General features: G+C 50.5%; 1 protein-coding gene across 4 annotated transcripts in view; it reads left to right on the plus strand.

Annotated features, from left to right (window-relative positions):
• The window catches only part of HRAS (HRas proto-oncogene, GTPase), a 52,183-nt gene that overhangs the window by 27,916 nt on the left and 3,190 nt on the right, over window positions 1–21,077 (plus strand). For 2 of the 4 annotated variants that reach the window (XM_080618578.1, XM_080618580.1), the window contains 5 exons: window positions 4,325–4,476; window positions 9,050–9,228; window positions 11,519–11,678; window positions 12,187–12,311; window positions 14,557–14,855. In XM_080618578.1, the coding sequence (XP_080474704.1) occupies window positions 4,366–4,476; window positions 9,050–9,228; window positions 11,519–11,678; window positions 12,187–12,306 (570 nt within the window). In that variant the 5' untranslated portion in view covers window positions 4,325–4,365 and the 3' untranslated portion in view covers window positions 12,307–12,311; window positions 14,557–14,855. Of the gene's footprint in view, window positions 1–4,324; window positions 4,477–9,049; window positions 9,229–11,518; window positions 11,679–12,186; window positions 12,312–14,556; window positions 14,856–21,077 lie in introns of those variants that run through there. The other 2 variants (XR_013956915.1, XM_080618579.1) reach the window with 1 other exon arrangement.

Below are 21,077 nucleotides of genomic sequence, written 5' to 3' on the forward strand. Positions count from 1 at the left end.
CTCTTGGCTTCTTGTTTGGGGCTGGCAGATGTTTCTTGTTTGCCGGAGCTGCGTGGCTCTGACTGCTGGGCTGGGAGCAGCTGCTGCTGCCAGGCAGAAGCACTCGGCGAGGCTTTCCTAGACAGCTTTGAATGGGAGCCAGGAGCCCTCTCACTACAGGAGAAAATCCATGAGGTCAGGAAATACAGCAGCAACAGCAGCTCTGGCTCCGCGCTGGGGCTGTTGGCTTGGCATGTGGATCTCAGCCCTCGTCTTCCCCAGCAGTGCTCCTGAACGGCTCTCCTCCTCCCTGTCTTGCTCAGCTGTTTGTTGGACAGCCCTGCACAGCTTCTGGGAGTGCAGCAGTTGAGTACTGCAAAGATGACAAATTTGGATAGGCAGGGAAGATGCCAGATGGCAACCTGTGTCAGGCTTTCAGATCGTGAAGAGCTTGCAGAGGATGGAAGAAGTGCTGTTCCTGCAGTGTGTGGGACTGAGAGGCTGTGCTTTTGTGTTTCCCTGCTATTTTGTGGTCAGTTCTGTCTGGGCTTTGCGTTAGCTGCTAAGAAATAGAAGCTCTTGGTTACCCTCCTTGGAAATCCTCATATCAGGAGCAGCTTTCACAGCAGCCAAGAGGCTGTAAACCTCTGTTTGGTGGGTCCCCAGACTGAGCATGAAAACTTGGACTGTCTGTTGCCACCTCTCAGGCAGGAGCTCTGCTCTCTCTCCCCTGCCTCTGTATTTTAGGAGAGCCAGAAACATTGGCTTGGGATGGCTGTTTCTTGAGCCAGCCCAAGTAGTGGTGGTGATGATGTTCATGAGGCATCGAAACCTGTACATGTGTCACTGGGCAGCCTTGCTCTTCCCATGTTCAGAAGCAGACTGTGATGGGGAGCTACAAGGTGGTGTTGGTAAGGTCAGCTTGGAGACAAGACCAGCTGCTTCAGTCTGTAACAAACGTTGGCCATAGGGAGATCTCTGCTTTCCCTGCAGGTTTGGCCAGGCTCCTTCTTCTGTGGTATTTGCATGCACTCTGGTGAGCAGTTGGGTCTGCATGTTCCCTGTGAAGAGCTTGCAGCATGGATCCTTTGGGAAAGGGAGCAAGTTTATCTGGTCATTGATTTTTAGCACACATTAATTCAGGCAGCTCTCGCGCCCAGAGCTGTCCATCATTCCCCACGCTCTCGCTCTATATTAGGACATGTTTGCAGCAATGGTATGAAACAATCAGGTGGGCTGGACTTCGCCATCCTCAGCAAGCTGCAGAATCTCTTCTGCCATTGGCGGGGAGAGGATGGCATGCGGGGTGGTGAAGAGTTGGCCACGGTGCAGCAGCTTCAGCTGCAGCCCTGAGCTGGGGAAGACCCTTAAGCTGCTGTGCGTAACTACCTTGTCCCCCACATCCTGCTGCAGTGTGGACCAAGAGCCTGGTGTGGCTGTGTGGGCTGAGGGTCTTCTGAAGAGATAGGCCAAGCAGTGCCTTCCACTGCAGTGGTCTGGAGGGAGGACCCTGTCCTCAAGGACTCACGCCTTCCCCATATTTAGTCTAGGCTTTTCTCACTGCTTTAGCAAGTCCCATAGGCCTGGGTGGTTGTGCAGGTACCCTTGAGCATCGTCATGGCTGCTGCTCCATTATCAGCATCAGATGCAGAGCAAGGTCCATTGTAGCTGCTGCATGCTTTTACTTGCAGCCTCCATGTGTTTTGCTAGGGGTTGTAGATCTCCATGCTTTGTATGTAAGATGGCAGTTGGTTGTAGAGACCCTTTTGTGTTCATCTGTGAAGCTGTTCCACTGCAAGAGTGATCCTTGCCTGTCCAGCACTGTTTGATGGAGAGGATCAGTCAGTGTTTGCTCCTCAGTCCCCATTTCAGGCTGTCACGGTCCCTCATGGCAGTTGTGTCTTCCTGAGAGACAAGAAGCCTGGGGTGTGGGGATTTCTCTTGTTCCTGAGAAGTAGTGTATGTGGGAAGTTCATATACGTGAGGGTGTGCATTAACGGAGCAATGTGCACACAGCCAGCGTGATCACAGATTGTCTTACGTAGCCTTGCTTTCAAACTGCATCTCTCCCTTGGGCGCCAGAACAGAGGCACATCAGGCTTTTCTGGGAAGCAGTGGCACTTTCGGGTATGGACCTTGGGTATCGCATTATTTTCACCTCATTTCTCCCACAATCACACTTTTCCACAGCGTTTAACAACCTTCAGTTTTTCCAGCAGTGAAGAATGGCCCAGTAACCAAAGGACATTGTGTTTTCTGCTCTGGTTACTCTTTCACACACCCTCCCCTTGCCCTTCTTCAGGACTCTGGATGCTGAGAAGGGCATGAGCTTTGTTTGCCTTCCTGCTACGGAGACAGCAGCTCAGAAAAGGTCTTTGACAAGAGGCAGTTGTGTCTGACTGATCCCAGCTTGAGTGGGTGATTGAACCGTCTGAGTGGTTTAAGGTTGCAGTCTGGTGGGGATTGAAGGCGGAAAGTTCTGGCCTCATTTCCATTAGATCTTTGCAGCGTTAGCAAATGCATGAGATGCAGACTGGCTCTAGAGTGGCCTTCGCTGGCACACGTTGTACCAGCTTCTGTGGTTTCAGGAGCTGGGCTGGTGAGCCCAAGGAGGAGAGTGGAGCCATTTAACATTCGGGGGTGGGAGGAAGACTGTCTGATCTCCGTGCAGTGGTGTTGCAGGCTGCGTTGGGTGGTGATGGGCCAGGGGAACCATGAGCTATCTGGGTGGCTGTCCCCAGAGCTCGCAGGTGACGGCTGTGGACTCGTGTCTGACCCTGGGGTGATTTGCAGTGGGCAGGGGTTGCAGCCGAATGAGGGGGTCTTCCTGCGTTAAAGTTTGTTCCTCTTGGTGGAAATGGAGGAGAAATTTAGGGGATGAGGTGCAGGAGTGGGGTGAAGTTTCTCCTGCTGAGGAGCTGTTCCAAGTACACAGTGCTGCAAAAGCTGGTTTGCTCATCCTGACCCTAATCATCATTCCTAATTAACACCTTTCATGATAGCATCTCTTCCTCCCCTGTGGGACATGCCAGCTTCATCTCCTGAGAGGAGGGGTGCCTCTTCTGCTCCCTCCTCCCTCTTGAGATGGCCAGTGCATCCAGAGGCATTGTTAGCTGGAGGAGAGGGGGTGTGGATGTGCCACCACCTCAAACCTGCCTTGTGGTTTGAGGTTTTAACGCAGCCTTGGGGATGAAGACATGGAGCTAAGAGTGGGGGGGCTGGGACTTTTCCCTGCCCCCATGGACATTGACATCCAGATCATGTTGGCCAAGGCTTTCAAATATATCTAATGATTTTGGATCGCCAACTTGAGATAAGACAAATCAGAGACAGTGCTGAGCACTTCTGGAAAACCAGACCTCTTAAATTGGTTACTGTAGGGTTTGCTTTTGATCTACAGAGCCTGATTTCTTATGAGGAACACTCGCTTACCTTTTGAGGTTTGTTCAGGGAATATGTGAAGTTTGCATCTAGTCAGGCTAGAGGATTGCAGCGTATCACAGCATCAGCACAGTTTTGTATTCGGTTTGGTGGATTATTTTGCCCATTTTAAAGTAACCTTTATTACTAGCAGAGAGTATTAGGTTAAATAGGTCTGGCTGTTGCAGTTCCATGCTGTACTTTTAGACCAAGTTTCACGGGTTTAGGTGAGGCTGTCTCAATGTTTGAGATTCCAGAGCATCGGACCATAAAAGCAAAAGAAAGACAGTGGATGCTGGAGGCGCAGACTGAAATAAGTGTAATTTTCTCTGGCTAGATTCCCAGGATAGTTAAATGTGCTGGGTGGGAAGATGGTTAGAAAGCCCTTGACCCTTGGGGTATGTGTGCCATCCCGCCATCTCCCCATTGCCAGGACACACTTGCCAGGGTGGTGCTGTGTCTGCAAACTTGAGATCAGAGACCAGAGTGGTAATTTCATAAAGCTACATTGAAAACACATTGCATCACTGATGGTCGTTTGCTGGTTTTCACCCCAAGGGGTTTAGGGGTGGCTTTGCCAACAAGAATAGCAGTGAATCGGGTTTACCTTGTCCCATCCTCAATCACTACGGAAGTCAAGCAACTTAAAAGATCATTAAAACCTTAAGGGCAGTATCCCTTTGCCTCTGCCTTGTAGAATTAGGTGTCTCTGTGTTACAGCATGCCAGATCAGAGACCTCGCAGCATTTGGGTGCTTCTGGGATGCACAGGAGATATCAGGAACACTCAATACCTGAGGAATGAGGCTCGTTTTTGCAGATTTCTGCCTTTCCCAGCAGGAATGGAGGCTGATTGCTCAGCCCTGCTGCAGAGCAGACAGTGATGGGAAGGACCCCCTCTCCTAATACTGTTTTTCTCCTTGTAGGTGGGTGCTCCTGGAAGTCCTGAGCTGGGGTCGGCTGGAAGATGACTGAGTATAAGCTGGTGGTGGTGGGAGCTGGTGGTGTTGGGAAGAGTGCTTTGACGATACAACTCATTCAGAACCATTTCGTTGATGAATATGACCCCACGATAGAGGTAAGTGGCTCTGGGCAGGGTGTCTGTCTACATGTCTTCTCCACCTTGCCTCCAATCCAGAGTGTGCTCAGCTTGGTCTCAAGCAGGGATGAACTTAACTGAACTAAAGCAGGGGTGTTGCTCTGCTTTGCAGAGCTATTCTGAGTCTCTATGCACATGTTCGAAGGTTGCAGTGATTGACTTGTGCCTTCTGCAGAAGGTCAGTGGTGTGCTGAAAAGTGACTGCAAGGGAGGCAGCAAAAGAGGGCAGAGCCAGGCAGGGACTGAAAGACAGCACAAGTCCTGCTTTCTGCTGAGATGATGGTGTAGGGAGGGGTTAAAGGTTTGGGATTGAAAAGCCATTTTGTGCCTGTGCTTCCATTTCTGCTGTGAAATCAGAGTAAATATATTGACTTCTCAAGCAGGGTATTTTGAGATTTACTGATGAAATGGGTTTTATCAGAACTTGGTCGTATTATGGATGTCCTGCGGTTTGAGCGAGACGTGCCAAGATGCTGAACTGTTGTGGTTCACAGAGTGCTGCCTCTGCTCCGTCAAGAGGAGTTAAAGATTGATGTATGGGTCTCATAGTCGGCATGGATGGCTTCACTGGCCTGTCTAGCTCATCGCGCTGCCTGGAGAAGCAGACAGGGACCCTCTTCTCCTCTAGGCTGTACAGAGAGGGAGTCTGGTCGTCAATATCCATTATACTGTTGTTTTGTTGGGGTTTTTTACTTTTTGAAAACATACTCCATTCTCTGACTGCTTTCACCATTTCTAGTGAGATGCTAGTTACTCCCTGCATAACTTGCACCTTTGTTTGGGGGAGATGTGGGCAGCAGCTGCTGCTGTGCCTGAGGAGTAAGCCCATCCTGGGAAGGCAGATTACAGCTCTGTCATGCTTCTTGGACAGTAACATTTCTCTCTGCAGTCTTAGAGGATCCTCTACCAGATGTGTAAATATGCAGCTGTGGTTGCTGCAGTTATTATTATCATAATGGCTAAAGAGCCCCAGCTGGGACAAGAAATCTATTGTGGTAGGTGTTGTATGTGTAGTCCCCACCCTGAAGAGCTTACAACTTAAATAAACAAGCAAGACAAGGCTTAGTAGAAAGGCAGAAATAGTCTTGCAATCCTACAGACTGGAAGGAGGGAGAGCACTTAAAAGCATATGCTATTACATCATTTGGCCAAGGTCACCTAGAAAGTCCATGGCAGAGACTGGAATTTAATTTAAGGGCTCCTGAGTCTCATTGCTGCACTTTGCTTAGGGATGCAGTTGCCTTCTTTCCTCGCTCTTCTTAGAAACCCATCTTAGGTTGGTTTTGGCAAAAGAGCTGCTGGCAGAGAGCAACCTCCTTGGGGAGAGACATCTGCATGGATGGGTCCTGTCTTGGACTCCAGGGTGGGCAGAGGGAGCTCTGATCCAGTGTATTGCATTGGCATCCTGTCTTTTCTGTCTCCAGTTGCCTGCCCCAGTATGTACCCTGCAGGGAATTTTTCTCCATGTAAATAGGCAGTGGGGAATGTAAACCTTCCATGGCATTTCCCAGCACACCCTCCTCACCCTGCCTGCTCCTGCTGTGCCCTGGGAGATGCCTGCTCTCCTCCCCTGTTTTCTCCCAGCCCCACTCTGCTCTTCTCTTCCTAAAGCAGCCATGAGCTGCTCTTCACCCGTCTCGCCCATGGTGCTTTCCCACTTGCAGTTCCCACCATCCCTGATGCCTTTGTAGCTCCCTTGGTTGTGCCTCACATCCCCCACCCTGGCAATGTTCTCTCTCATTCTAGGGTGACTCTTCTGAATTATGCTTAATTTTATGGGGATTTAGGATGCACAGAGAGTTACCTGCCAGCCATATGAATGTGACAAACAAACCACCCTCCTGTGACTAAGCAGCTTTGGATCATGCCCAGGAGCTGACTCTGACTGTTAAGCTGGCTAAAACAACACAGCAATGCTGAAATGAGCAGGATAAAAGGCAAAGGAAGAGAGTATACGTGCATGGAGCAAAGGCGTTACCCATTACTTAAATGAAATGAGCGCAGGTTGTCCTGCAGAGGGGAGGTGTGAGTGGGTCAGGACGCACTGAGAAGATGCTCCCCAAGGCAGGAGGGATGCAGAAGCGAGTTTGTCCTGTCTGTGGCAGAGACCCCGACTGAGTGCCTGCTCTCCTCCTGCCCTCCTGATCCACTACTGGCAATGTCTGGCTTTGTAATTCAGTGTTGGCCAACCTACAGCACATGCTCACATGCTTGCTCTTGGGCTCCTGATAAGCTTTAAGACCTTTTTAAGATCAAGACACCAAGGAAATGTATGCTACTGCCAGTGTCTCATGGTGAATCAGCAGGACTGAAGAGTTGGACTGTGTTGAGAAAAACGTTGGTTCATCTTCCAGCTTCTAGCAGTCAGCTAGTAATGGCCTTCTCAAGCCTCTGGTCATGTTCTGACTGTAGCATTTAACAAATGGACCTCTCTGCTGGTCCCTTAGCACACAGGGGGTGCTCCCATCATCTGTCTGGGATCCTGAGTCTGAACCCCAAGTGGACATTGCTTCTGCTGCCTGGCACTTCATAGCTGGGTCCAGCCACTTTCTCTTGCACAAGAAGGTGGGGTAGGACGTGAGGGACTGCAGAGGAGCATTGAGGCTGCAGGATGCTGGTGGCTGGTGGCAGCTACCCCTGCAGCAGCAGGCAGGTCACCTGGCAGTGTGGCAGGGGTGGCTGAGCCACATCCCAAGTATCCTGAGAGGGGTTACATGAAGCTGGACACAAAGCAAGGGTGGGGAGAGCTTGTCCCCTTCCTCTGGGGAGCAGGGTGCAAGGCTGATAATGCCTGTGCTGCGCTAGTGAGCTGTCTGGCCTTACAGGCAGGCTGTTGATGACCGGAGCCGAGGTGTGGGATTGTTTCTCCGTAGGTGTGCTGTCTGCTGGTGAGAGCTCCTCTGACTGGGGACTTGGCAATTAGTTGTAAACACGTGTGCTGAGGCTGGTCCTTTGGATGCAAGCCAGGGCACAGGGGTGGGAGGATGGGCAGAGCAGGCACTGCGGTCCCTTGTGCTGGTCTCTGCCAGGCACTGGGACCCCAGAGGTGGAACCAGTGCTCTTTTACCTTGCACCAAGGAGGCTTCAGATACATTATTGATTAGAAATGGGAGCACATCCCTGCAGGGCAGCCTGCCAATTGCCTTCAGAGTGGTTGGCTGGAAGCCAGCCCATCACTCCACACTTATTCCAGGCTGATCAGCAGTCCCCTATTTGGGAAGGCATGGCTGAGAAGGTTGTGGCAGAGCAGATCTCATCTCCGCTGATTTCACATCCCTCTCCATAAGGTGAAGAAAGACATTAATTAGCCCCAGAAGATGATGCTGTAATAACGACCCAAAGGGTGGAGGCTGCATTGGCCCCATTCCCTTTGTGTGCTGCTGCTGGTCCTGTTGGTGACCTTTGCTGCATTGACTGTTTGTCTGCAGACCTGCAGAGCTCATCTGATAACATTGTTGTGGTCTTCAGAAGAGCAGCAGACATTTGAATGAATTTAAACTGCAGCTGTAGCCTTTGCGAGTGGCTGCAGAGCGCTGCTGTGGTCATGCTGCTGACTCACAGCTTCTTCATACCTTTCGTTTTGGTTTCCTTCTCATGCTGGGAGTTGAGGATGCTGCCGCTGTGCCCCCGGGACAGCTATCGGAGAGGGATGATGTTGTTCCTCCATGCAGGGGCTGCTGCAGCAGCATCCTTGCTGATGAAACTGGGCACAGGAGAGAGGCAGGGTGGGGAGGAGCGGTGCTTTGAGGAGCCTGCTTTGAAAATGAAACCTTTTGAGGGATGCCTGTGGTGATTTTCAGGCCTCCAGCTGCGATAAGTTGCAGGGAAAACCCCCAACTTCAAAGGCACATGCCTGGATAGTCGTTACCTCCTTTGGAGCCCTCTGGGCACAGACTGGCTGTGGGAAGCACCCTTCTCACAGTGTGATTACTTTTTATTTTGTTTTTCTCTCATGTTTGAAGAAGAGGTTTGCCATCGAGCGCAGTTTGCAGCCTAACTGATGGCACATTGCCTCTGGGGCTTGATCTGAGATGCATTGGAGGTGCTGGGTTTCCAGGTGATCTTAAACACCTTCCAGCCACACAGGTCCCAGATGGTGGCTGGAAGCCGTGACTGGCCAGTGTTGCCTTTCCTGTGCATCCTCTCCCAGTACCTGGGCAGGGCTGGCAGCAGAAGGTATTAGCTGGGACTAAATAAAGCTTACGAAAATAGTTGTCAAGTGCTATGCAGTGTGGTAGAGATGAAGCTGCCCCTGGTCTGCCAGAGGCAGGGCTGGGAATGGTAAGAGCAAGCCAGGGGCTGCCTTCTCTGTGGCTCTCCAGAGAAAGGTAAACCTGCTCGGCTGCTCCATTTTCTTTTTGCTTGGTTTTTTTTTTCCTTTCCCTCCCATTTTGGAAACAGATTGAGTCAGCTGTTCAATAGGAGCTACACCCAGGCAGAGCATGACCTAGCATCTTCCCAGAGACGCACTGTCTGCATCCCTTCACTTGGATGAACCCAGGTCCTCCTTTAATACATCCTTCTCCCTTTCTCTCCCTTTCTTGCCCTGCAGGATTCCTACAGAAAGCAAGTTGTCATTGATGGAGAGACCTGCTTGTTAGACATCTTAGATACTGCAGGGCAAGAGGAGTACAGTGCCATGAGAGACCAGTACATGAGAACGGGGGAAGGATTCCTCTGCGTCTTTGCCATCAACAACACCAAGTCCTTTGAAGATATTCACCAGTACAGGTTGGTATCCTGAGAAGGGCCCCTTCCCCCTTGCCCTGTGCAAAGGGAAGGCCTTGCTGCTGCACCCTCCTGCCCTCCCTTTTAGATCAGGCCCCATGGTGGAAACGCTGGCTGCGGGCAAAGACAATTAGCTCAAGTGGCCATTCCCCAGGGAAGAGATGAAGCAGACGGCTAATGTCAGTGACTCCAATAAAACCCATCCAAAGGGATTGCTTGTGGCCTTTGGAGAGTTGATAATGTAATGTTTAAGTGTTTATGGTGTAGAGAGAGCGAGCTGATCCTCTCTGACCCCCTCCCTTCCCTCCCTAATTAATGGAATTGCTTTGTTAGTGCAATCGATCTCAGTGAGTTCTGCTGGGTCTGGGACCTGGGTGAGGAGGCTGGGAAGGGCAGGGGGGGCTGCTTCCCCTGCTGTCAGCCATTGCAGCGAGGCTGCGGTCTACTGGCTGCACACATGCAGGTAGAGGCAGTCCTGGCCCATTACAGCTTGGTTTCAATCAGGGCAAAGATGGAGCAGGAGAAGAGTCAAAGCCCTGTCGAGGCGACTTGCCCAGGAGTGGCAAGTACTGGGAGGGCAGTGGCAGAGCAGGGACCCCATCCTGACATGCTCCTGCTTTGGCTGCACCCGTGCTTCTCTCCCCTGCTGCCATCACCCCTGTGAAGCTGGAGAGCCAAGGAGATGATAAAAATGCAATGGAAATCTTCCCTGGTTACCCTGATGGGAGGGATCTCTGTGCCGTATGCATTTGTTTTGAGGCTTGGCTGTGACGAGAGGCACTTGCAGAGGATACAAGAGGTGGCTCTGCCTGTCCCCACTCTGACCACTGCCCACCAAGCGACCATGTACCCCAGCCCCTCATCATAAACCCAGGTCCCACATAATCCTGCAGCTCTGAGTTGCAGGCACAGTCCTTCCTTGCTCCGTAGTCATAGGTGCTGCTCTGAGCTGTTGAGATGTCTCACTCACCAGTTAGCAGGCTTGTTCAGTGTAATATCTATATGGTTGGACCAATTTGGCTTGTTTCAGCTTAACTGGAGGACAAAGGATGGGATTTTCCTAAAGCACCTGAGGGATTCAGCAACGTTCATCCTTGTGCTGGGGCTGGTGCCTGTGAATCACTCACAGGGTGGCTCGGTTTCAAGGCCTGGTTTTAATCATGATGTAAATCACCGGCTTTCATCTTGTTTTGCCTGTGCTTTTTGTGTTTTCACTTTTAAAAGAATATTCCCCAGAGAACTGCTGGCTCTCCCTGGTTCGTAACCATTAGGAGGTATCTCTTTTCAGCTAAGTGTAGCCCGTGCACTAAATTTAGTACTTGCATTTGCTGATCAGGATGTTACATGGAACATTTAAGTGGCTTTATGGTGTATCGTACATATAGTCAGACTTCATTACCATGTTCTGCTCCATTAAAAAAAGATGATTGATTTTTTTATGTGTGATACGTGTCCAGCTGCTTTTAGATGGAAATTTGAATTCAATTAAAATGCAGGAATCAGCATTTAAAATAATGCTTTTATTAGTTAAATAAAACCATCTTAAATGTTCTGGATCCACGGGCAAGAAAAAAAAGGCTGTTTTGCCATCTGAAGTTAAATGATTTATTAAGCAAAGGAAGTTGTTATCTATCGGGAGGGAATTGATTTGATTGTCTGTAGTGATAATGGCCTTTAAGATTTTTAGGACTGGTAGATCTCATCCTCACCCACCTAGTTTTAAATCCAAGGTTGGAATGAAGAAGTGAGCAGTTGCTTCCCAGTTGGTTTCTCAACTTTGAGTGACCTGAACTAAACTGAAAGGAAGCAAATCCTGCCTCTGCATCTGCAGAAAAGATTATAGCTGCCAAAGCTGTTTTTTCAGCTCAGCAGATTCTGGTTGCAGGTGATGTTTTAAGTATGTTTTTTTTAATCCCCATTCAGGGGAATTACTTGATCTAAAATGTTGGCAATAACATAGGTAACTGCTTGAGTATTCATTTTTATTTAGCTTAAACTATCTTAAGCTCATGTCTTATTATAGATCGTCATTTCAAGTTGTGTTTTTTAAACAGTTGCATTTAAAGAGCAGAAGTGTGTTTCATTTTCATTTGCAAAAGTGCCCTATCTATTTTGCTGCTTACTCATGTGCTGTGGTCATTTACATTCTCCTGGATGCCCAACACAAGGCACTTGGCAGGAGCAAAGTGTACCTGTTAATTCTTGACCAAGAAGCTGGTGGGGAATGTGCTGGATCTAACCCCTGATGCCTTTTCTCCCTGAAGGGAACTTTAGCACCTCTTAACTCTTGCAGGGAGCAGATCAAGAGAGTGAAAGACTCAGATGATGTTCCCATGGTGCTGGTAGGGAATAAATGTGACCTCCCAGCACGGACAGTGGAAACCCGGCAAGCGCAGGACCTGGCCCGGAGTTATGGGATCCCCTACATAGAAACATCTGCCAAAACCAGACAGGTAGGAGGAGGGTTTTAAACAGAATCTTTGTTTCTTCTCCCCAGTGCTGTCCTGGAGAGGCAGGAATGGGCTGACACCACCTAGCAGACGGGTGGGTGTAAGAGCCAGGGTTAGTTGCTTCCTCAGGTCTGAGTGCTCCATCAGGACATTCCCTCTCCAGGCTTGAGCCTCCAGTCTGGAGAACTGCCTCATTCGTGCTTTGACAACAGTGAAGGGAAGATGCCTTCTCAGCATTTTCTTCAGGGTTCTGGAATAGCCCCATAGTCACTGCAGGTCAGCTAAGCTCAGGGGACTTGGCTGGCCTTATCCATGGTCTATTTTGGCAGACCTACAGGCAGTATATACCCATGCCAGAAGAACCATATCGGGCTTCCAGAGCACAAAGGTGGAAATGGCATAGCTGATACCTTCAGTGGTCTAGTGGTGGCTTTTCTCTTGTCTGGTAGACCTCTTTCAGGCTGCTGAAAACCTGAATCTCAAGGGCTTCAAGAGGTGCTTTTTTTCTCAGGGCGTTGAAGATGCCTTCTACACCTTGGTGCGGGAGATCCGTCAGCACAAGCTGCGCAAGCTGAATCCCCCAGATGAGAGCGGCCCTGGCTGCATGAACTGTAAATGTGTGATATCGTGACTACGGTGAGTTTCGGAAGCAGGAGATGGGGTGCAGCAGAGTTACATTGGAAGCAGGAGATGGGGTGCAGCAGGGTTATAGTGGAAGCAGGAGATGGGGTGCAGCAGGGTTATAGTGGAAGCAGGAGATGGGGTGCAGCAGGGTTATAGTGGAAGCAGGAGATGGGGCTTAACACTTGAAGCAGGGCAGAAGGTGACAGCAGATGCACTCATCTGCAAACAAATGCAGCAGAAATAACTCCAGCAATGGTATTGTTTTAATGACACACGTTTTTGACTGAAATAGCATTTTCTGTCAAGATACAGGTAAGTCAAAATTCCCACTTTCCTAAGGAAGTGTGTAGGAGGAAAGGGGTGTTGTATATTTCCCCCTCATTTTGTGGAGCAAAATTATACAGAATTGAATAAAGAAAAAAATACATGTTTTGTTGTGCTTCCCCTGGGAAAGCTCCTTCCCATGCTGCCCCTCTGAGCAGGGACTTAAGCTGGTGTTGAAGGTGTGAAGGTGCATGGCTCACTGTGTGTTCACTAGACTGGCTGTGGAAGGGTTGAGATGAAGAGCTGAGTGAGCTCATTGCCTCCTGATGCCCTCACATAAATTGCCTTGTCCTAAAGCTTCGGAGCAGACCTGTCTCATTGTGAAAGTTCTGTGTTCCTGGGAAGAGTTTTCCCTATTAGAGATATTCCCTGGGATATTTGGAACTGATGCAATGTTGAGAATTAGCCGTAAGGGGGCTGTTTTACTTTTATAAATAGGGCGTGCTGGAGCCAGAAACAGTGTTTTTCAGATTGTCTGTGTTCACTTGCCTGTTTTTCTTCTTTTTCTTTCCCTGTTTTTTGTTCTTGTTTTTTAATGATGAATTTATTTAAATCATTGCAATCCTGCTGGATAGCAGTGAGGGAGAGCGCCTATCGGTGTCCCTGTGTGAGCTGGGTGGCCTTAAGCCAAATGCCTGGGAACATCTGGCTGTGTAACCAGTTCCTCCCATGGCAGAAATGGAGAGAGAAGCAATTGGGAAGAGTACATCAGGGAGATGTACATCTAAGGATGCCTAGGACTGGGGTGTGGGAGAAAAGCGTGCATGAACTTTGCACTTACTGTCTTTTGGGGGTCTCCCACGCAGCCAGACTGGCCCTTCACCCCTTTACACAACTGCTGGAGTCCTAAGGAGAAGTACATAGTGTCCAGAGGTGGTGCTAAGAGGGACTCACGGAATGTGGAAATGGGCAGCTGGTTTTCCTCTGCTGTTCGAGCCAAAGGCTGCGAGCACACAGAGCTTTTCCCCCCAAAAGAAGGAAAGAAACATTTGGCAGTGTTTGCTTCCTCTGAGCAAAAACCCACCCAAGCACCGCACCCCTCTGCTTCCAGCAGAGGCGCGTGTGAGGCCTCCCGGGGACCAATCCGAGTACTGTGCCCAGCACTTATCCCTGCTAAGGGAGGCTTTCCAGATGTTTGGGTTCTCCAGATGTTCAGGAGCGTTTCCTGCGGATGGGGATGTGAGCTCAGGGCTCATTTCCTGCTCTGGCTCACAGCTGACGGCATGGGCTCTGCACTGCTGCTCCCGCTGCTCCCCTACGCTGACTGTCGGGGGCCTGGTCCCCATCACAGCCTGGTGGCCAGCACTGGCATAGGCTGTGCCTTCAAAAAGAGGGGCAAAAAGGGGTGGGAAGGAATCTCTTGGAAATGCTCCCATCTGTTAAGAGAGAATGCCCCGTGAGTTGCCCACATCATTTTCTGCTTAGGCAGAAACTGGAAACCAGACATCCCAGCTTATTCTAGCCGCAGTAGCCAAGAGAAGAGAGGGAGGAACATCAGGGTGCAAAAGGAGAAGCCAGGCAAGGACATACTGTGTTTTGGGAAAGAGAAGGCTGTGTGTGTAGCCAGGGAGTCAGGGAAATCCGGCTGCATTTGCCCTGGACTCACTTTGTGGTTCCCATCATCCCTGGAGGAGGGAGAAAGATCTCATCAAACATCGCTCTTTCCCACAGTGAGGTTTGAACAGAGGCAGAAGGTCTGGTGAGATGCCTGAGGCTCACCCATTACTCCACAGACCATTTGCTTGTTCCCTTCAGTGCATGTGCAGATGCTTTGCTGAGCCGTGTCCAGACCTCCAAAACCTGTGTAGCCCTTTGCTTTCCCTCTGTAGGCATTAGCGGGGTCATCCCAAAATGCTGAGGGGTGGGTAATGGAAACAGCCCCTCTTGGTGCTGATGGTGAATGGGTGCTAATGAGCATCCTCTTTGGTTTCAGCTGATTGGACCGTGTCTTGGAGAGGTTCCCACTGTGCAGTGCACAAGGAAAGTGGTGAAGCGAAGGAAGAAGCATACGGATTCAGAGGAGGAGTTATAGGGGGAGAGGAAGAGGAGGAGGAAGAGGACGGGGGAGCATGAGCCCCTCCAAGGACTATCTCGCACTTCACCCAAGCCTGCGGCAAGCGACTTTTTCTGTTGTTTTTCTTTCCTCATCCCCTCCTCCTTTGGCCTCCTCCCACCCCGGCAACTGTACAAAGCCACAGATCGAATCACAGTAAATTATTATTTGATGGTCTCGACAAACCTTCTTGATGGCTCTGTCCTCCGTCCAGAGGGTGCTGCTGCTGGTGCTCCAGGGAGGATTGCTGGTGGCATGGGCAGGGAGGGAAGGGCGCGGAGGTTTGCTCTCCACAGACTGAGGTCATGCTGCAGACTGTGAAGGTGAGCAGCATGGGGTGTCCTTCAAGGGCAGAGCTGGTTTGTCTCCAGCAAGTTGTCATCATGTCCCAGTTCCTCCTAAAAGCCTTTGCCTATCCCAAGTTTTGGTAGGACCACCCTCAGCTCTCCCCTGGTGCTTTGCATTCAGCCTAGTCCTTGTGGGATTTTTTATGGCCTCAGATGTGATGCCTGGAAGGGAAGAAGCGTTGGGGAGATCTGAGAGCTGGGTTCAGTTCAGCTGGTGCCAGTTTGTTGCTTCCTTGATTTATTATTTTTTTTTCCAGGCAGCTCTTTGCACAGCACCTCCCAAATGTTTGTGCTCCAGAGGCAGAATTAGGCCTTTCTGCTCCCTGCCAGTGAGCACATACACCTTGGGCTGCTCCATTCTGTCAGCAATGTATAATGAGATGCAAATCCTCACCTGCCCTGTGCATGGTTCATTACTGCTGAGCACGTAGCAGAAGGGCTCTCCTGCACTGCAGACAGCTGTCTGGCTGTTTAACAACTAAGACTAAAGGATTCAGACTTCCAGTCATTGGGTTTAGGGTGGGTAAGAGTGTTTTGGATAAGGGCTAATCTCTTGAGAAGCCCATCTTCACTCAGCCCTGCTCCTTTGGGATTTTTGCCTGGGGTTTTACTGGCTTCTCCCATGTGCCTTTCACTTGCAGGGCCAAGAGGAGGCATTGCGCCCAGTGCAGCGGGCAGCCTGGTACTTGCTGCCTTTCCCTCTCTCGAAGTATTGCACAGACTAATTTAGCTGGCATCCCAAATTGAGAGCATCAGAGGAGGAAGGTGATCCAGCTAAGTGCGGCAGGGAGCTCTTCTGCATGGGCTAGCCCAGGCCTGAAGAGGTGCTGGGTTCAGGAGCCAGGGCTGGCAGGGGATGGGAGCAGCAGGGGAAAGTGTGTGAGTCACATCTCACAGCTCAAAACCAATACAGAAACCCTGGTCGCCCTCAGCACAAAGCCACAGCCCACCCAGGGCTCCCGGCGTCTGTGCAGGAAGCTCCCATCCCACTCCTCATCCTCTGTCATGCCAGGTAGCAGAATCTACAATGCTGCTTAGAGTTGCTGCCTTTGCTTTTGGCTGGGCAAGAGAGGACTTGTGCTAATGGCTTGCTTTTTGTACCTGTACTCCAAACTGCTGTGGGGAGCAACCTCACCCTGGCTGCAGCTGCCTGGCACCCACTTCCTGCAGGAAAAGGGCTGATCCCAGCTCTAGTTACCCAAAGGACCAGCTGCCCTGCCTCTAGCTGGGAGCGCAGTTTGCAGTAGCGCCTGTCCCCATGATGGAGGGCTGCTGAGATGCTGAGTCTGGTGTTACATGGTGGGGCTGGACCAGAAAACCTCCCAACCTAGGTTGTTTCAAGCATGAAGTCTGCAAGTATGGGCTTTGTTCCTAAGTCAGCAGCTTGTATGCAGCTGCAGGCAGGGCACAGGGCAGGGCTACTTCACCTTAACTGTTAGTGTCTGGGGTGACGTGGGGGCCCTTGCTTGGTGGTGTTACTGCACTAGGAACCTGGTGCTCATTTTCTGCAATAGAGCTTATCTCCTCTTTCACCAGGCCCTTGGTGATCGATGGGATATCTGTACCCGGAGGGCTTCACATGAGAAGTAACGCTGTGTTTGGAGCTCTCTCGGGGGCTGGCCTCTGGGTAGCTCTAATAACCACTGAGAGTATCCTCTTTCCGGTTGGGAGCCAGAGGCCAAAGTCAAGGACCAGGAGCCACAGTCAAGTGAGCTAAGGAGCTCTGGGGAGCACCAGGGGTGAGGCGTCTTCACAGAGCAAACACCACCTGCAGTCACACAAGAGCCCCTTCAGAGAGTTCTCTGCACCCCTCAGGGTGAGGTTTTCCAGCTTGCTCAGGAAAGCTCTGGGTCTGATCAAGCCCCATGTGTTATCTCAGCTGTTTGAGTATCTTCTTGTTGCAAAATGCTGTTGTTCCCTTGAGCCACTCCTCACGGCTGTATACTTCAAGTGGTTCCACTAACCAGCCCCTCTTTTCTATGGGCTGGTTATCTATCTGGTCCTATCTTCTGTATGGCTAAATCAATGCGCTAGGAGTCACTAGGGTTCTGCAGGTGGACCTAGAAGTTCTTCAGCAGCCAGGGTACACCTTCATCTCAGTGCAGGTGGTAGGACAGTGCTACAATAGGACAGCAGTCCAGAAATCCATTAGCAGGTCGGAGCTGGAACTGGAGGACCTGACTGATGGGTGGTGGTCTAATTCTATCAGGTTGCAGACCAATCTCATTCATGTTGTGGATTGCACCCAGCACAAGTAAGGCAGCCAGCACCCTTTGTCAAACAGTGCTGGTCAGTAACATGGCCATCTCAGGAGCTAGAAAGCACCACTTTTTACAGCTTTTTACTGTAATTAGAAGATAACAAGAAACCCAGACTCTCAGGTCAGTGATCAAGTCCATGCTGAAAGTTGGAGGTAGGCTGAGAGCAAAAGGAGGTGCTAAAAGCTTGACACCACACCTCTTCCCCTGAAATTATGTATTAATCATGTATTAATACAGTACTGCATCTTTGTTCCAGGAGGTTGGCTTCAGGAGAATCACGACAGATCTTCAGTGTGCAGTAAGATACGTCAGCTCTGATCTGATCTTCGGGGTAGACACAAACCATATTGTATCACTTCACTAGAGGTGGAGCTGTTACTTTGGACTTGGTGCTTCACTTGCTGACTTGGTGCTGGTGATGTAGGTACAGGTTAGCAGCTCGCTGGTCATGACAGGCAGGAGGTCAGTACATGAGTTTACAGTGTGGTCTCTCCTTGTTATTTGAACTTGAGTCTGAAAGCAGTATCAGGGTTACGTTTTCATTAGAGTGAATGTAGGTCTGGAGAAGGAATTGCTGGGTTTGGAGTCAATTTAGTTGATTTTCTCCATTGTTACTTAAGGTGCATTTGTTCTAGTAGTACTTGGACTGGAAGATGTGGTTTTCAGATCCTGCAGTTGCCTTATGACAAGGAGTTGGTTGCCAGTCTCACTTCTGCTTCTGTGGCACAAGCTTAAGTAAGCAGAATGTACAGTTATTCTGAAGAGCCAGTCCAGTTGCATAGCTGGAAGCTGCAGAAGTCCACAGAGGTAAGCTTTTTGCTACATTTGGGCACATCAGCTCATATTTGGCGGCTGTGATCTCTTCAGCTGGTCATGACAAGGCTGGCCTAAATGTGGTGCTGTGCTGTGGATCTCGGGCAAGTGTGAACACCACCTCTGAGAAGGCTTCAGGCAGCATCACTGATTATCTGTTGAGGCTGTATCTCTGTGATGGAGGAGTGCCACCTTTGAACCTGTACTTAAATGATGGAATGGTTGAGGAGGTCTGGTCTGGCTGGGTCCAGATGTCTCAGGACTGATGTATAAGCTTTTATTTCCCACATAATTCAAGTGCCCCACACCCTATTACAGAAGGGTTGGGGCTCCAGAGACATCACAGCTGAGTCAACTGACAAAATTGCTTATGAGTCCTTAAAGATGCTGATTAAGTGCTGGAACAGATATTTTGCCTTTTGGCCTGCAAGGGCTTCCACAGGAGCCTATTCCTAAGCCAGCAGCAATGGTGACTCCGAAACACATGAGTGCATGGTGCTTGTGGAGGGCTTTGGTAAGCATCTGGGTCGAGTTTGCAGGAGCTGGCAGCTGTGACTCATTGCTGGAGAGATACCTGATAGGCAAAGAGGGGGTAGCTGAATGAATGTCTTGAGTTTTATGGAGCAGCCCTGCCTAAATGCTGGCCTCATCCTCCTCACTTGCAGTGTGTTTGGGTGAGAAGGAGCAGACCAGGTTTCCCTTCTGGACTACAATCCAGTCTATTATTGCAGACCTTTCCAGCTAGAGTGGTTCTGTATCATTTCTCCTTGGCTCCAACAAAGCCAACCATGCACAGGGCAGATGATGATTTGCACCCCTTCTATCTGCAGGTACCATTAGGGACCTGATACCTGTTTTGGAGCAAGGATGGAAGTTTCTTACAGTTCATCTTTCTGTGTGTCTTAGGAAGAACCTGTTTTATTGTGTGAAAGAACAGGGTGACTCCACTCCCCTTGGACTCGTTTCTTTGTGTGTGCCTTCAAAGCTATCTCCATCCTCATCTTGGCTCTTTTGTAATTGCTGCCAGTGAGCAGGGATGCTCAAGGGGTGGGACCAGCGGCTTCGTCTCCCAGCGAGATGATGGCTGAGTTGTTTCAGCTCTGGTTTGCTTATCTCCTGCGCTGTCATGGTGCCTGTGTCCTGTCAGGTGAGCATGACTGCCTTGCTACCAGGAGGATGCTAGTATATGCCCTTGTGGACTTCCTCAGCTGCTGAGGTTTATAGGATTTGGGAGATGGTTTGGGGCAGACCTTCCTTTCTCAGCTGCTGGGCTATTTTCTCCATGTGCTGGTTTATACCTAATGATGTACTGTAGAAAAGGGGTAGCATTTCTCAGAGGATGGTGTGACACCTAACATCCTGGCTACCAGCAACTGGTGGGAGCTGGGTCGTGCAGATGGGCCTGGCTCCATGTGCAGCATTGTTCCCTTTAGAGCAGATGAGCCTTGTGGGTTGAGTACAGGGTGTGTGGTTTAGAAGAGCCAAGGTACCGGCCCCAGCCAAGGCTGCTGGGGCTTGGGCTATATGCCCTGCACTGTGTGCGCCCTTGCTCTGCTTCCCAGCTCCAAGCCACCATGCCACAGCCCCTTTGCAGCACTCCAGCAATACAGCAGCATGAGAGCACAGCAGCACATGTCCATCATGCAACTACCACAGCAGCAGGTGAGCAGCACAGCAAGCCAAAGACGAGGAAGACTCCCAGGCCCAGCCAAACTCTCCAGTACTGCCCCTGCCAAACAGGCCGGGGTGCAAAGCCGCCAGACACAGCTCACCCATCGCTTTCCCCTGCTGCATCCCAGAACCAGCCCAAAGCCTTGCTCCCTCCCTCGGCTTGGCTCTGCTCCAGGCTCCACTTAGCATCAATTATTCAGTGCTGACTTGCTGCTGTTCTGCAGAGGCACGCAGCAGGGTTGCTGAGCTCTTGGCCATTGTGGGTGGTGGGCAGGGAGGAGGATAAAGAGCACAGCCATGACTCGGAAGAGAGCCAGCGAGCAACAGGATGAGATGTGGCCTGCTTGCCTCAGCTCCTGGCACTGCTGGTTTGGCTGTTGATGAGCCAGGAAGGACAGGAGCTATAGGAGGCTGCCAGGACACCAGAGGTGAGGGCAGCTTGTGATGCTTGTGGGTCTGTGTTGAGTGGTTTCTGTGCAGGGACCAGCACAGGGACCAGGGAGCCAGAGAGCTGGTGTTATGAGTTGTCAGAAAGCTATGAGGAGCAATGGCTCCAACAGGTAAAGGAAGGGTTTAGTGGGAATACTGGTAAATGCTAAGCGCAGAGGGAGAGGCAGCAGGAGGACCTGGCTGACAAGGCCAGTTGCATTTAAGCAGCTTCTACAGAGTTCATTTGCCACTGCTCCCAGTGCTGTACAGCAAGTGGGTACTGGCAAGCTTGGGCTTGGAAATACACAGCTATCCTGTTCTTGGTGCCCCAGAAGCAGTAAATTATTATTTGATGGTCTTGATGGGGTGATGCATAGGGATGCCACATTCCCTGCACTGCCCTTCGGTCCTAGGGTGGCAGCTAACTGTGGCCTATCCATTTTGCTGTCAGTCTTTCTGCCCTCTGGTAGAGACAAATGACCCTATGTTTACTGTAACCATGTTGTTTAAGTACCAAATGGCACCTTTCTCACAGGAGAAACCAGAATACTGCCCAAATTTAACACCCCAAAGACAACAGTACCATGGTTTTCAAAGCAGTGGCTGTTAAACGTGGGGTGTGTCAGAGGTACTGCTCACACAGCCTGTTAAAATCCATTTTCAGCTGTGAGCAGCACCACCTTAGGGTCCCAGTAACTGGTGGAAGCATGACTCAGTCCTGACTCACAACTTGCCACTGGAGTTACTCCCACCTGCCTTGCAAGGAGCTGTGGCTGCCAGTTCCCTGTCCCATCCCACCCTCCAGCGCTGCCTGCAGGCAGGAAAACAAACTCCAACCCCAAAATCTCATCCAAATGGGAGAGCTGCAGTGGGGCTGCTG

Source organism: Psittacula echo, assembly GCF_963264785.1.
Source record: "Psittacula echo genome assembly, chromosome: 5".
Taxonomy (NCBI): domain Eukaryota; kingdom Metazoa; phylum Chordata; class Aves; order Psittaciformes; family Psittacidae; genus Psittacula; species Psittacula echo.